Here is a 14792-nt window from a genome sequence, read left to right as displayed (position 1 = left end):
GATAACTGAGGAAAGTGGACTGCTCTGGCCCATGCACAACTCTACCATGAAGGTATAATCAACTTCAGTGGAGATAGTTTTGGTTGATACTGGTGTAAATGAGCAGAGGGGAAATCCTGCTCAGAGATACTGCTGATCAATACCAAGAAAGACTGCAGAGAACCCTACTGAAGATGGCAACCTTTTGGTCCCACCTGATCATGAATCACCTATTACAGAAATGATTGTGTCCAGAACACTGAGACCTAGGAGCAGGTAAGTGCTGCTTTTGGCTGGACTTTGTATGGGTTTCAAACAGCCTGACCAGGGGATCTTGTCAGCTGCCAGACCCCAAGTACTATCTTAATGGTACCTAGGATGCAAGTATGTCTGGTGCTTCTATAGGGAATGTGGCTGGTACAGTGCCAGGGGATTGGCGCGCCATATAAAGCATGCTTGGCACAGAGCCAGGGGATTGGACAATTTGAGATGAGAAAAGTGATAGACAAACAAAGCAACACATGTGTTCTGTCTCCCTAAGGTGGCAACACAAGATCAACCTTGGACTTCTTGTTTGAACAACGAGGAATCCAGAACTAACATCCCACGCACCCCGGTACCAGCGAAGGTCGCTACTGTAACGTCTAAAGGAACTGCTTGCCAGGTTATATTATGGGGAGGACACCTGTAATAAAGCCTAGGGATTGCTATTTAAATTCACTTGATACCAAATTGGACGAGGGGCTGTGTCAATCCTTGGGGGTCTCTGGTAAAAGGAATCCTAGGGGCAACAATATAATCCTAGGGACTGGCCCATACCCCATAGTACAGAGCAATTCTCAACCATTTTAGGCTCAAGGCACTCCTCAGAAAATGCTGGCTCTTGGTTTTCACTCATTTTTCTGTAGTCAGAAACAATAGAGCAATTCTCTTGCAGAGAATTCAGAAAGCCCACAACAATTCAGTGTTTTTTAACACAACCAGTTCATTCCTATTTCAAATGTCTGGGTTTATCTTGTGAATCATGTTTGAACACTTAACTACTAATATCACATGACACCCTGCAAGCACTCCTGAAAGGCTCTCAAGGCACCCCAGGGTGCTGTGGCACACTAGTTGAGAATTACTGCCATACAGGAAGGTACAAAATCTTACAAGTATCCTTGCAATCTGACCAAGGGAAAATTCCTTCCTGACTCCAAATCTGACAATTGATTTAATCCTGGAAACATAAGCAAGACGCACCAGCCAGGCATCTGAGAGAAGATTCAGCTCTGTGAACATACCCCCAGACCTGAAAGATACAGGAAACATGGCCCAGCAGATAAAGCACAGGGCCATTATAATGCTGCCTCAAGACGGTATTTTGCTGAGGAACAAGATCCTGGTTTCACATTCATGTTTCTTCCAAGAGGACTGACCCAAAGTTCAGAGCTGCAGCAGCTTTGCAAACTTCTCTTATTGTCTTGGACACTTCTTTGCTAGTTTGGTGAATCCACAAAACATTGACAATCTCCACCCCTCATGGCTGGCCCATCTCTGAGCTCAAGTCCTGACCCTTACTGCATCCAAGGGAAGAACAGAGAATGCAAAGCAATTCTAAAGCACCAAAGAGAATTAGAGCTAAAGAAAAAAAAATCAATCCTCCTGCTCTGTACAATAAAAAGCTTTCAACAAAAGACTCAGAATAAAAATTGCCAATGTCTCAGAAGTGGGAAGAAGTGAGGTTGTTTTAACCCAGCTGTCTCCACCAATGCAGAATTGTTCTTGAAAAATGTGTGATCGAGCCTGACCCTGAATTTGGCAGAGGAGAGAACTGAGCCCCCTCCCTGTAAGGCTTTTCAAATCTTTTTGGAGAAATGAAGCTCTTTCTTCAGTGCTCATCCTTAAGGCTGAGAACAGAAAGGTTATTTAATCCTGCAGGTAATTCTCTTCCTTTGTGCCACTTCTGCAATCCTGCCTTTATCACTCACAGCCACAATGGGGATGATTAGTGTTCATCAGACGCTGGTTTCAAAGCCGTATCTGATTCTTGTTCAGACTTCTTAGGCTCGTTTGATGTCGGAGGGTTCAAGAACCCAGAGCAACGCAGAAAACAGGACGCGAGTTCAGGATTAACCTGCATCAATGAATCTTCTTTGAGGCACAGAGTGATGGAAAACCGATGCATAAACACGGTTTTCTTTACAAGAATGTCTGTGTTTCCCTGCTGGAAGTCTCAGATCCTAAAATGCCCCTCTTCAATCACCTTCCCCAGCCTTGCTAGTTATCCCTGTAACAGGTTGTTCTCATCGTTATGTCTTGATCCCACCATCTAATCCACCACAACGTCACTGGGCAAAGCAGCTTTTATCTGAGCCGGCTCTCGAAACGCAGCACAGACAGCAACTCTCTCTCCATTAAAAGGGGCAGACAAAGAAGAGATGATGATAAATACTCTGAAACCAGAGAGTAAACCCATGAGCTAGGAGGTGAGGGGAACTTGCTACCAGCGGAGGAAGAGGGAGAGACCCTGGAGCTGAGAGCCGCGCTGCCACGTGAAGAAGCAGGACGAGCCTCCCCACGCTTCGCCCCGCCCCCTAGCGCGCGGCCCCGCCCGCCGGGACTACATCCCCCAGCATGCCCCGCGCGGGCGCATGCGCGCTGGGGCTCGCCGGGCTGCGCCGGGAAGTCGTTGCCCAGTCGTGGTCGCCGTCGTTTGAGGAGCCGCACCGCCACGGTGAGCCTGGGTCCCGGGCCGAGGGGAGCAGGCGGGTGTGGGGCCGCGGGGGTCCCGGCAGCTTCCAGCCAATTGCCCCTGCCGCCCTCTGGGAGCCCCTCCCCCCCACCACCCGCGGGAGCCCGGGGCCGCGGTCGCCCCCAAGCCGTGCCCGTGCCCCTCCGCGGCGGCCGCACTAGGCCCCGGAGCCGGTGTCACGCGTGGCCGTCAGCGCGACCGGGCCTGTCCGCCTCCCTCTGGATGGGGATTGAGGCCCCGACACGAGCGGGAGTTTTACTGCATCCCCACCGGCTCCAGTGCTGTCGGCGGGTCGGAGCAGCCGGGCCCGTGGGAGCTGCCCGCGGGGGTGTGGGCCAGTGGCTCCCGGGAGCGACGCGGGCCTCTCGCTGTCCAAATCCCCCGAGGTGCAGTGAGACTCGCGCTCCTGGAAAAGCCAGACTCTGGCTCCCCGGCTCCTGAAAATTGTATCCTTTGTCTCGGCTTTAAGGAATTTCACTCTCGCGTCTTTGGGATCAGAGCCTGCGAACACTGGTTACCAAGGCCCTGGTCTGGATTGCGAGAAGTGCCGGCGAAACTTGTTCGTTAGTGGTGCAATGTTTTCACATCCCCAGCCAGCGTAACAGCGAACCTGTTCAGTGCAGTCACGCTCTGAGAGTTGTCTTGTAGGCCACAAGGGGACTGTTTATGGCGATAAACACTGCGTCTGGTATGCTCAGCAGGATCCGACCCCTGGCTCTGAACCTGCATCTGGACCCAGAACGGCTCTGCCTGTTCGTGGTCTGGTTGCAGGGGCTGGAGTCTGAGCTGCTGCTCTAGGAACTGGCAGTAAGTTTGTGTATTCTTGTCATAGTATACAATCGCATCCTAATCTCTGGTGAAGTCTCATGCGGTAGAGCAGTGCTCTTACCCCCCTTCTACTGGTGGGACGCTGAGGCAGAGAGATGCAGTGACTTATTTAGAGTCACCCAGCGCTAAGCAGGGACTGGAACCCAAGTTCCCAGGTTAGTGTTTGAACTTTAGGCCAGTCTCCCTAGGTAATTGTGCACCTTGACACTTAGGTGTGGTGCCTGCCTTCAAATTACGATGGTTTCTTGATTAGGATTCTTTAACGGGGCACTGGAAGTTTTTAAATCGGATTTCCTTCCTGCTGTGGCTAAGAGCTATTGTGTCTCCTAAACTGCTTGAATTGACAATCCATTTTTGACTTTTAGTAGTTTACTACAGTGACCTTTGACTGAGCAGTATCAGTTTCAGTTTTGCTTATGTTCTGGTTTGCTCTTAGGCTCTTGCTGTTTGCTTTTGAACAAACAGTCCCTTCTGCTGGGAGTTTTTAATGCAGTCTTCCCTAACTTTGTATTTGAGCAACACCCTAAGAAAATATTCATCACACTTGCTTCCATTGGGGTTAAAGTGGGAAGTGGTGGGAAAAGGCCTGTTTGTTAAAGTACCAACTTCAGACTGAATTACTGAGTTCACTTTTTGGCTCTGCTATGGTCTTCTTTGAGATCATAAGCAGGTCACATTACTGCTTCAGCTTCGCCATCTGTAGAAACAGACCATTCTTTCTTTATCTGTCATCTCTCTAAATCATAACTGACAGCTGCTTTCCTAAAGGGCTCTGTCCAGGGGGTCCCTTATCTTGATTAAAGCTCCTGCAGTTTATAAATTGCTGATGGTAGGAAGTCTTTAATGCTGGAAAATCATTCTGCTGATCTCAAATCCGCTTGCAATCTTCACTTCATAATCTGCAGGCAAGTGCAGTGATTGCAAGGTCCCGAAATGGAATTTATGGTTCTCTAATCTCTCATATCAGGCTGGGTGAGTCCTTCCCTTGCTTTTACTTGGCAGTTGTTAATTCTTCCATTAGCATTCACATAGATCAGCATGACTTCCTTAAACTCCTTTTGACTTGTCAGACTGAGACTGGCACTGTAAAAGAACCTTGTAGATAGATCTGTGGATGATCGTAACTGCTTGATGGTATTTATGCCGGCAGATGTGAGCAGTGCTGTGTATTGTTCTTCTCTTGTGATGTGTCCTCATTTGTGGCATGCCATGTCTCATTTATATCTCCCTGTGTCTTACGGGGCTTCAAATTGGCGTATGTTGTAATGGAAGGTGACAAGATTTGATGCGAGTTGGATGACACAAAGGCTCAGGCTGCCTATGGGAGTTGGACTTCTGACTCATCCTAAAGCATGTTGAAATCTGACTGCAAAAACCAGAAGGAAACCTATTAATCTGATTTCTCTGTTGGACTAGGTGCTGGGACTTGTTACCTTGTAGTCACTGACATAATGCTGCTCCTGGGTCTGGGTGGGTGCTATTCTATCTTTTGGCTCTGTTAATTTTTGTGACTTAGCAAGTTGCTGATTTCCTTCTAGCCCAGTCTTTTCGTATATCTTGCCAGGAATATTAAGTTCATGCACAAGTGGGTAAATTCATCTTCCATTTGCACACTTCCTGGGACAAATGACAGCATCACCCCCAACTTGTTTTGCCTCCGAATTTCTGCGTAGGGTCATGGCTGAAATTGGCCTTATCAAGAGCAGTGATTTTCAACAGGGTACCACAGCACCTGTGGGGTGCCTTGAGATCCTTTCAGAGGTGCCACGGGGTGCCACACAGTATTAGTGCTGGTAGGTGTACAAACATGACTCACAAGGCAAACACAGGTATTCTGACCTGTTGTGTTTTTTCGGAGTTCTTTGCAACAGAAAGAACTCAGAAATAATTGCTCGATTATTTCTCTGTAGTCAAAGAAAGTGTGAATACAAAGAGCTGGCATTTTCTGAGTGGTGTCTTCAGGCTATCAATGGGTGCTTGGAGTCTAGAAAGGTTGAGAATCACTGATCTAGAGGGTAGGTGCATGTTTCACTCTGTTTCACTGCTTCTGTTTTGTTTTCTGAGTGACTTGAACCCAGCTCTCCTGACTCTCAGGCCAGAGCGAGTTTTTGATTGGTCTTTCTTTCGCATCTATGAATTCCTAACCAGGTGGCTGGGGCAGCCCCTGGCTTGCTCTGAACCCCAAATCAGGAATACATGTATTTCTAAGAGGTGGTTTTTGGCTCCAGTAAAAGCTGATGTAGGGATGATGGAGGGAGGTTGCATAACCTACCCTGATGCAGGGGGGCTGCCTGGAACTGATGTGATTCTAGTAAGTTTCACTGTGCTGCTTAATTGGAGATCTGGCAGGGTCTGCTCTGGCCTGTGGGGCTGGGGAACAGAAAAGGCCCCAAGGATGCTCTGCAGCTGTACCCTCTCCTCCCCCTAGCCTGCTCTGAGCAAGGGTTGATGATTGCTCTGGGATTTCTGCATGCTCAGAACAGAATGAACCTAAAATTGCATTAGCTTTGCAGTGGCATTTGTTAAACCTCATGACCTTGCTCTTCCTTTTGGGATTTTGGAACTGCAGAGGGTACAGAGTACCCACAGTGATATAATGAACCTACGCTGCCAATCCTTGATGCCTGAGAGCCCGCTAGCTTAGCCAAAGCAGCCCCTTAATTCAAATGTAATCCCTTCATGGTGATTATCTGTAGCCACTTGTTTGTGGACCTCCCGTTTCCTGAATGTGTTGTTAGTGCCTGGTGGTTCTTTGCTGGGTGCCCTCCTGTTTGAATAACATGTTCAAACGGCTCACATATTGTAAGACTGTCCTTATGTTGGTATTTAAAGACAGCCTGCAATCACAGCCCAGATCAAGGGTTCCCGTGGTTTTTTCTTTTTCACTTGTGGTGCATACTACTGTGCCATTTAGTTTTTATTAGCACTGGCAGAAACTTAAAGGGACTCTGTCATCTGGATGTTAGAGCTGCAGTTGAGAGGTTTTAAGTATAACGTAGGAAGATTTTCATAGAATAGAAATCGTTTTCTCCTACAGCCTCGTGATCTCCAGCCCAGCAATGCTTTACTCCAGTTCGGGAAGACAGAGGTGAATATGAGCAGAAACATAGGTGAAATTTGCAAAGACTGTTTTCCTCCTTCACTTCTCCAAATCTGACAATTAAATAAATCCATGTGGGTTAGTCCTCACACAAGGCCCAGTCAAGTCACAAGGGACAGGCAGAGCTGAATTCAGGAACTGAGCCCAAGCTAACAATCAAGCAAGCAGCATAAATCATGAAGAACAAACTCAAATTTAAACATTTCAGGTTTGAACAGTTTGGTTTTTTACATGCATTAGGATCTGCTGGCAAAGAGAGGACTTCACTGTGCTTGACACTATGGTAGCACAGCCATTTCCTGCAGTTGAAGGCTGTGATTCTTAATCTTTTTAGCCTCAAGACCTCCCTCCATAACTTTTCTGAATTTTGTGGCACCCCAGTTGAGAATCACTGAGCTACAATTTAAATTCAGAAAGATATGGAAGGCTGCCTTGATGCTAACAAAATGTTAAGAACCACTGATCTAACTGGTACACGGTGAGAGCAGCAGGGGCAAGACTGCAGTCCTTATAGGAGCAGCTATAGGCACCACTGAGATAGAAACAGGGCACTGGACTGGGGAGGACAGCGGCCACAGCATCCTTGTTCAGAATCGCTGATTAAAAGTACTGTGAGTAACAGAAGGTAGCAGGCCAATGGGCATGCTGTGAGAGTTTGTGCTGCTATGTAGCTGCAGTATCTGAGGCTGTAGCAAGTTGCCACTGGTGCCTGATGGTAATACAGTGGATATATCACATATTGAGACCACAAACTTCTTAAGGTCCTTACCACACCCTGTTGCAAACTGCCTCCATCTTTCAAGAAGTAGGCTGGAGGCCAGGGTCAGAGTTAAGGAGGTGTGAGTGACTTTAATTTTGAATTTCCAGGTTTCTAAATGTTTCTGGGGTTTTTTAAGAGAACTGTCCTCAGTTCCATGATTGCTTGTGTCCAGTTCTAACTTTAGGTTACCATAGTGTTTTGCTGGGCCCTGGAACACACATGGATTGTTTCACAATCCTTCCAAACAGCTGCAGGCTCGCGTTTCATCCAGATGCACACTTTGGCATAGGTTGAGACCCTCCTCCCTTTTAAAGGGTCAGTTTCCAAGTTCAGGAAATAGGATCCATTATATCCTGGGCAGTGAACGTATATTGACACAGAACTTGTCTGCAGCCAGTCAGGATGCCCTAATTTGCATGCTTGAGCCGATTGGCTAATGTGGGTCCAGAACTCAAAAGCATTGTTGGCCCTCCAAGAAGTAAGTGGTACCTACCTGATCATTTTCAGCCAATTGTGAGCCAGGATTTTATTGTGTACCAGGTAACAGGCTGACCTCACATGGGCATTAGTGCTTTGCGGGAGATGACAGGGTGAGGAGGGCATGTAAGTAGATTGATTTCTGCTTTGATCTTTCTTCCCCTTCTTTTGCCACTATATTTTTAAAAGGAACAAAAACAAGTGGTGCGATGCCTCCAACACGGAGGCAAAGCCTCCCACTGTCAGCTTGCTTTGCTGCTGGTTCTTACAGTTAATGGTATAGTATATGGAAAGCAAGAAACCCTTAGTTAGGGGGAGTGCAGGGCATATGCTGTGCACCAGCCTTGCATGGGAAACTCTGCAGGCGTGCTCTGAACTAGGTCACTTTGAGTTTAGCTTCAAAACAATGATAGTCGTCTTATCAGAGCAGTGTTGCCAGGTGCTTGTGTGAAACGCAGTGTAAAAAGAACTAGCAAGAGGTAGGTGTTGGGTTTTGTTCCTGTGGTTTATTCATGTGATCTGTGATCCCACGCAGTAGAATACCCAGCCCTGATGCATGACGTGCTATTGCCAGCTATCCATGTCTCATTCCTGGGGCAAGAACTTTTTTAGCATACAGCACTCTGAAGGAGTTTCATTTGCTACCAGTGATTCCAAGGTAAGAGGACTAGGACTTGTTTATGAGTCACCCATGTAGGCTTTACCAAGGATGTTATCATTCTTCCCTATATAGCACTGCTCTCCTTTGGGGAACGCAGACAGGAGGTGGCCTTGGTCTTCCATTGTGATTAGTCTGAAATAACGAGCCAGACCTGATTGGTAGATGTGTCACCTGCAGCAGTGGATCTTCCTCCATCCTAAAGCGATGTCTCTCTCTGTGTTGCCTGCCTCCGACAGATGCTGCTGAGAGACTCAAGCCTCTCAATAAAGCAGCTGTCATGGGAAACATCTTCCAGACAGCAGATGACTGTACTGTGACTTAAATGGGCCCTGCTCTCCCATAACCCCAACATTTGCTCCCAAGTGCCTGTGTCATTGTGGAGGACTCGCTCTGTGAATCACATTGTATATTAACAGACAGAGTCCCCTCTATGCTGCAGGGATGCTTTTGGTGATGCATGTGTACAGGGGCTTGCTCATAGGTTCTGGTCTGGAGTCGGACCTCTCTGCAGGGCTGACCTGGTGGGGGCTCTGAGTTGAGATCTGAGCCTGTGGATGTACTGCAAAGTAAATGAGGAAAAGCAAAAATTGGGAATGTTTGCCTGTATATGTAAGCACCAGCAATGTGCTTGGTGGCGTATAATGCCAAGAGTGTTTGCTCCAGAGAGCTTCTGCTGTAATTTAGAAGTCTGGGGGCTGTGGAGAGGCATGGCTTGGTTGTAAAACCACCAGGGTTGGCAAAAGGGTTGAAGCAGCACCCACAGCTGCATTTTACCTGTTGGTTCTGAACCTGACTAGCTTTGAGCAGACAAGGTTCCTTGGGTGAATTTGATATCTTTTATTAGACCAACCCAAATAGTTGGAAAATATTTATTAAGCAAGCTTTCGGGTTCAAAAACCCTTCGTCAGGCTAAGGAAGTTTCAGCAGTTGGTGTGCGCTCTTCCTGGATGGAATGAAAACTAGCTTTGTCATAGCCCCTCGAATCATTCAGCAACGTGACCCTCTGACTTCAGACCTTCCCCCATTTAACAGGGTTTCTCCCATTCCTTTGCTTCCAGCCCTGGAGTGCTCTCCTTAACTTTGCATATCTTGTCTTTGCTTTTCTTTGCAGGCCTGACAAATGCTGTTAAAAAGGATGGTTTGAGGGCTGGCCAGTCAACCTCCCTGGCTCTTCTCGCTTTTAGCGTAAGACCTTGAACTATGGCAGCAGCACCATCGGGACTCTCCGCTCCTGTGCCGGGGAGTGGCAGCCCTGGAGCCGTGGCAGTGTGGGAGTGGCAAGATGAATTTGGCAAGTGGAGGCCATACCAAGGGAGCGTGTGCAGCTACATCGAACAGTCTTTCCAGGCCTCTCAGCAGAAGGGGAAGCGCTTGGGGCCAGGGCCTGCTAATAATAGCATCCCCTTGGGCCATGCAGATGCCATGTTGGCCCCATACGTCATCGATATCCCAAGCCTGATGCAGTTCCGGCAGGACACGGGTAAAAGATCTCTTACCTGGCTACATGCAAGTCCTGTCCTCTTAGGAAATCAATGAGCTCACTAGTGGGAGCTTGTGCTTACATCACTGTAGGGTCAGGATCTTGCAAAGGGCTCTCCTTTTCCTCCCTCACCCCACACACCCACACTCAAGAAGAACTGTATAAAAAGGCCTCCTTTATGATTAAAATGCTGTGGTTTGAGTGCCCTGTTCCCTTGGACAGTAGCACCAGCTGTTTGGGCTTGGCTCTGCACCCCGTGCAGGATTCTGTCAACACCTGATCCCCAGAATGATATAGAAAGCTGCCTGCTTGCGCTCATTCTCCTGGGGTTTTCCCCATCTTCTAGGAAGGCGGGTAGGTTAGCCATTGTGGATAAGGTACACGATTAAGAGCCAGGAGGCCTGGGTTCTCTTCACAGTTTCTGCTTCTGAGGTCACTCAAGCCAGTGGTTCAATATCTGTTCAGTTGGGATAATTACCCTTAGACAATTTGGGTCCATTCTGTTTCCCTGCACCCTCAGAGCTCCTAAGTGTCTGCTCACCTCTGGAAAATTAGATCTTGCTCTGGACACCCACAGTTAATGACTGCTTTTGGAAATGGGAGCCCTTCTGTGCCTCAGTTTCCCCATCTATAGGATGGGGTAATGCCTTCCTCACAGCACGTGATGGAGCTTAATGCAGCACCTCAAATTTACTTTGAAGGCCCTGGAAAAGGACCCCTACTTTCTAATCTTTTTGACAACTGCATCTGATTGATCAGCTGTCTGATGTGTACAGACACCAGCACAGCCTGCACAGTAACAGGCCTGGCTCATAGTTATACTTTATAACTCTAACATTAGTCACCGAGCTACGACTGGGTTGGGCCTAGCGAGGAAGTGTGTTTAAGGAGGTGTCCTGAGTGAGGTCCTTCCTTAGCAGGTCATGTGGAGTGAGCGAGATCTGTAAGGCCCTAACTGGCTCGGTACCAATCTTTCTTAGGCCACTGACATCCCTGTTTGGGTGGTGCTCAGAATTTTCTGGCAGAGATCACCCAGGCTCACACTGTGGCTGCCTCTTTCCGTTGCTGTCTTAGTGGTGTAGCTATGAATCGAACCCAGGTACCCTGACTCAAACCTTGCTCTAACTGGTAGCCAGTTCTCCCCAAACTCACCCACACCCACCCATTTCTGACTGTAGTTACAGCCAGTGGGATTGAATTGCTACTGAGAATTTGTGCCAGAATTGCAATGAGTCAATGTTCACAGCACTCAGCAGTGGGTCCAGTTCTTAATGCAGAACAGCCTAATTTTGTGAACAGCCTGGGGAAGGGGCATCGAACAGTTTTGTCCTTCAAGCCAACCTGTAAACAAAATATTCTTCCTCAGCAGAAGGATGCTCTGACCCTGAATCATGAAAACACCTACTGGTGCCATCTGTTGTCTTGAATCTCTCAGATCCCTTTCACTTCAGTAGATTCCAAAACACTCAGCAAACTATATTGTTGCAGCACCACTGAAATGCATCTGCTTCCTGTGGGGTGGAACCACTAGGGTAGGGGAGTGATGATGTTGGCCATGGTCCCTGGAGTTCTGTTACTGTGGGATGGTGTCTTTAATGTTGCAGCAGCTAATTCATTGTAGAGCATTTTACCTGAAAGTCTCCCCAGCAGGATAAAATGTTTGTGAAGGGCTGATGTGCTAAATTAAAGGACCCTGTTGGGATTCCAACTGGGTACTGCTAGGGCTGGGGGTATTTGATACATTACTGACCCCACAAAGCTACGTGCTCTATTTTGCATTTTGCTGTGACCTTTATGCTTTTACCTCTTATTTTCTCCTGTCCTTGTTTGAGCCAAATCCCGGTTTCTGTGTGTGAGCCTCCTTGCCTCTCAACCTTTCTAAGTGATCAGGTGACCTTCAGACTGACTTTCAGAATGTGCTGGAGGTGAAAAACCCTCTGCTGGAAACACTTCTAGGAAAAAAAGTGGGCCATTGCCTTCTCATTAGCTGTGAGACCTGAAAGCAGGCTCTTCAGAGGAAACTAGGAGAATAACAGGAAGCCAGTGGTCATGGGCCCAACATGTCTACTCAAGGGTAGTGACAGCTGCAGAGGCGGATTCCACACGCTGGATTAGGAGCAAGTCACAGCTGTTGTCCTGGGCAGATTAGCTAGGAAGTAATCATAGGCAGGCTTCAGGAGTTGGCATGCAGGCAGCAGCAGCATTAGGGCAAGATAAGAAGGGCTGCTGGAGGATTTCCACGATGCTGATGCCAAAAGCGACCTCTTCCCAGTGTTGGTTACAAGGGACTGCAGCTCTGTTCTTCGCAGGCTTGTTACTATTTCCCCCATGGCACCTCATACTTTCTGTTCCTTATTCTGCTAGACCATTGGATTTAACTGCTAACCCCAGCTGAGCCACAGCAGCCCTTCTTCCCACCACTGAGACATTACGGTAGACTGTTCTAGCCAACATGGTTGAAACTCTCTTAAGGACGGGCTTGCTCTGTCCTCCCTAAACCCTTGGTTTTTACTAGCCTCCAGGCTGTAACCCCATCCCTGGCTTCTTCCCCATACATTCCTTCACCTGTGCGCCATGCAGTTGATTCCCATATGCTAGATGTTAATTTGCAGAGAACAGCTGGGAAGTTGTGGCTACAACCTACTTTCAGCCATGAGCTCTGATTTTTTTTTCAAGCTGGTATCAGTCCCCTGAGCTCATTTACACTACTTTATGCCAACTGAGAATCTGGCCCGCAAGAATTCCTAAGCCTGAGATTTGGCTTAGCAGAGTCCAGCCTGGTTTTGGGTCCAGCACTGGAGAAGTTGCCATAACTCCTCTGCTTTCAGTAGCTTTTAAGTAGCATTTCCCACATTTTCTGGTGCTGCTGAGAGTTTCAGCGCTCTTAGGATTGTAAAGTAAACAGTGCCCCTTGAATGCTTTTCCACTGAGGAGGTACTGCCTTTTGAAGCAGTATTTTACTATGCCATCAAAGCCATATAACTGGCATCTAAAATATGTGGTCCTGAGCTATGCTCAGATGTCTTCCTGAGGTCCTATTTGTTGGGGACAGTGTTTTAAAGTATCTGGGAATTCCCCCCCCAAGTTAGTGAGGTTGGTGCTGGGCGGTGTCATTCAGGAGTTGGAGCACTAGAGGACCCCTAAGTTCTTTCTGGTCTAGTCCTGTTTTTGATTTACTGAAAAGTCTTGCTTTCATTGATTCATGTCTAAGATTCCCCACCTGTAGAAGGGATAGAATACCTGTCTACTTTACTGGGGGGGTGGGGGGGGGTAGGAGTCATGAGGTTTAGTGGTTGAAAAGCACATAAATTCTTAAGAACATAAGTCAGACAAATGGTCCATCTAGCCCAATAGCCTGTCTCCTTCAGTGGCAGAAGTGGATGCTATATATGGAGAGTATTGAACTGGATAGTTCTAGTCACTCTAGTGTGATCCGTCTCCAATGTAATACTTGCCCTGACATCCACCATTATTCATTGGAGATGCCAAAGGAAACATCTCTGATTTCTTGAATGAAAGGGACTGTGGATCTGTGAGTGCCCCCCCCCATTATTATTTGAAATCAGGGCTTTGTGATATATGGTTGTTTTAGCCTGGGGACTGAAGAAAGGATGTGCAGTTAGACCCTTTCAATGTAAGCACTGTTCATTAAATAGAGGAACAGACTTTTCCTGCCTCATTAAGGCTCTTTGTTTCTCAGAGCACCTCCAAATAACCTTGAAATTGCCTGGACCTAGCTAGTTCAAGGTTGCTATAGAAGCTTTGAATTTGATGGCTTCTTGTCAGTTTTACCAATGATGCAGTTACCAGTAAATAGAGTATCTTGGGTTACAAAGTATTGTAAACAGTGTGACTGTGCTCTTGCCTAACACTTAGGTGATGTGCAGATAGCCAGTGTTTGCTACAGTGTGAGGAGTAGGCAAGGACCTGGGGCCAGCATCTTGTAATGCAGTGAAGCCATGGTGCCTTTCTCCAATATGCATATAAGTGAAGTCTGCTGTATTTACACGCGTAAACTTTAGCTTAAGTATTTGGGGCAATTTCATGTAAACCCTCTTATTCTCATTCTTTAGCTCTTTTACCTGCAAGAGCTTCTCAGCCTTTATGTTCCAGCTTTGAAGAATAAATTGGATCCACTTGGTCTGGTTACCATGAGTCACCAGACCAGTTCTGCATTTCTGTGCAGAGTCTTGTTGGTATATTATAACCAAATAAGCACTATCCCAAAATCAACAAAGCACAGTAAGAAATAGAAAGATGCATCTTGCCCACGCAACTAAAAGGAATATTTTCAAAAGCACCAAACTCTGTCTTCATAGAAGATACACAGGAGGGAACTGAGTGCTACTGGGACCTGAGTCTAAACAAGAAATTGCAGCACTTGCACACATGCGGGGCATCTGCTCCAACAGCACATCAGAGCAGACTTGATTAATTGAGTCTGCTTGGGCACATAAATCGACGAGCATCATGTGTATTAGTGGCACAGCACGCATCAGCACTGAGAAAATGGTGGTGGTGTGCTTTAAACTAAAACACGTTTGATGTACTTTAGTTCAACACACTGCCAGCATTTTCTCAGCATTGACACACACTGCGCCACTAATACACCTGCTCCCAACACTATATCAGGAACGTATGTAAAAATGCCCTCTATGTTACATGTAAACCATACTGAATCCATGGCTTGTTAAGCAAGGATAAAGTTAGAGCATGCTGTGAACAGTCACATGTTAAGTGTTAATACTACTGGTGCTCAACCTTATGGCC

The 14792-nt window shown here is 47.2% G+C and overlaps 1 protein-coding gene across 11 annotated transcripts in view; it reads left to right on the top strand.

Annotated features, from left to right (window-relative positions):
• The first annotated feature begins 2604 nt into the window (after positions 1-2604).
• DTX2 (deltex E3 ubiquitin ligase 2) overlaps positions 2605-14792 on the top strand; it is a 71073-nt gene continuing 58885 nt past the window's right edge. For all 11 annotated transcript variants that reach the window (XM_014609882.3, XM_019493464.2, XM_019493463.2 and 8 more), the window contains exons 1-2: positions 2605-2698; positions 9654-10022. In XM_014609882.3, coding sequence (XP_014465368.1) covers positions 9743-10022 — 280 coding nt within the window. In that variant the 5' untranslated portion in view covers positions 2605-2698; positions 9654-9742. The remainder of the gene's footprint in view (positions 2699-9653; positions 10023-14792) is intronic.

Source organism: Alligator mississippiensis, chromosome 14, assembly GCF_030867095.1.
Source record: "Alligator mississippiensis isolate rAllMis1 chromosome 14, rAllMis1, whole genome shotgun sequence".
Taxonomy (NCBI): Eukaryota; Metazoa; Chordata; order Crocodylia; family Alligatoridae; genus Alligator; species Alligator mississippiensis.
This window is presented reverse-complemented; position numbering and strand designations above follow the sequence as displayed.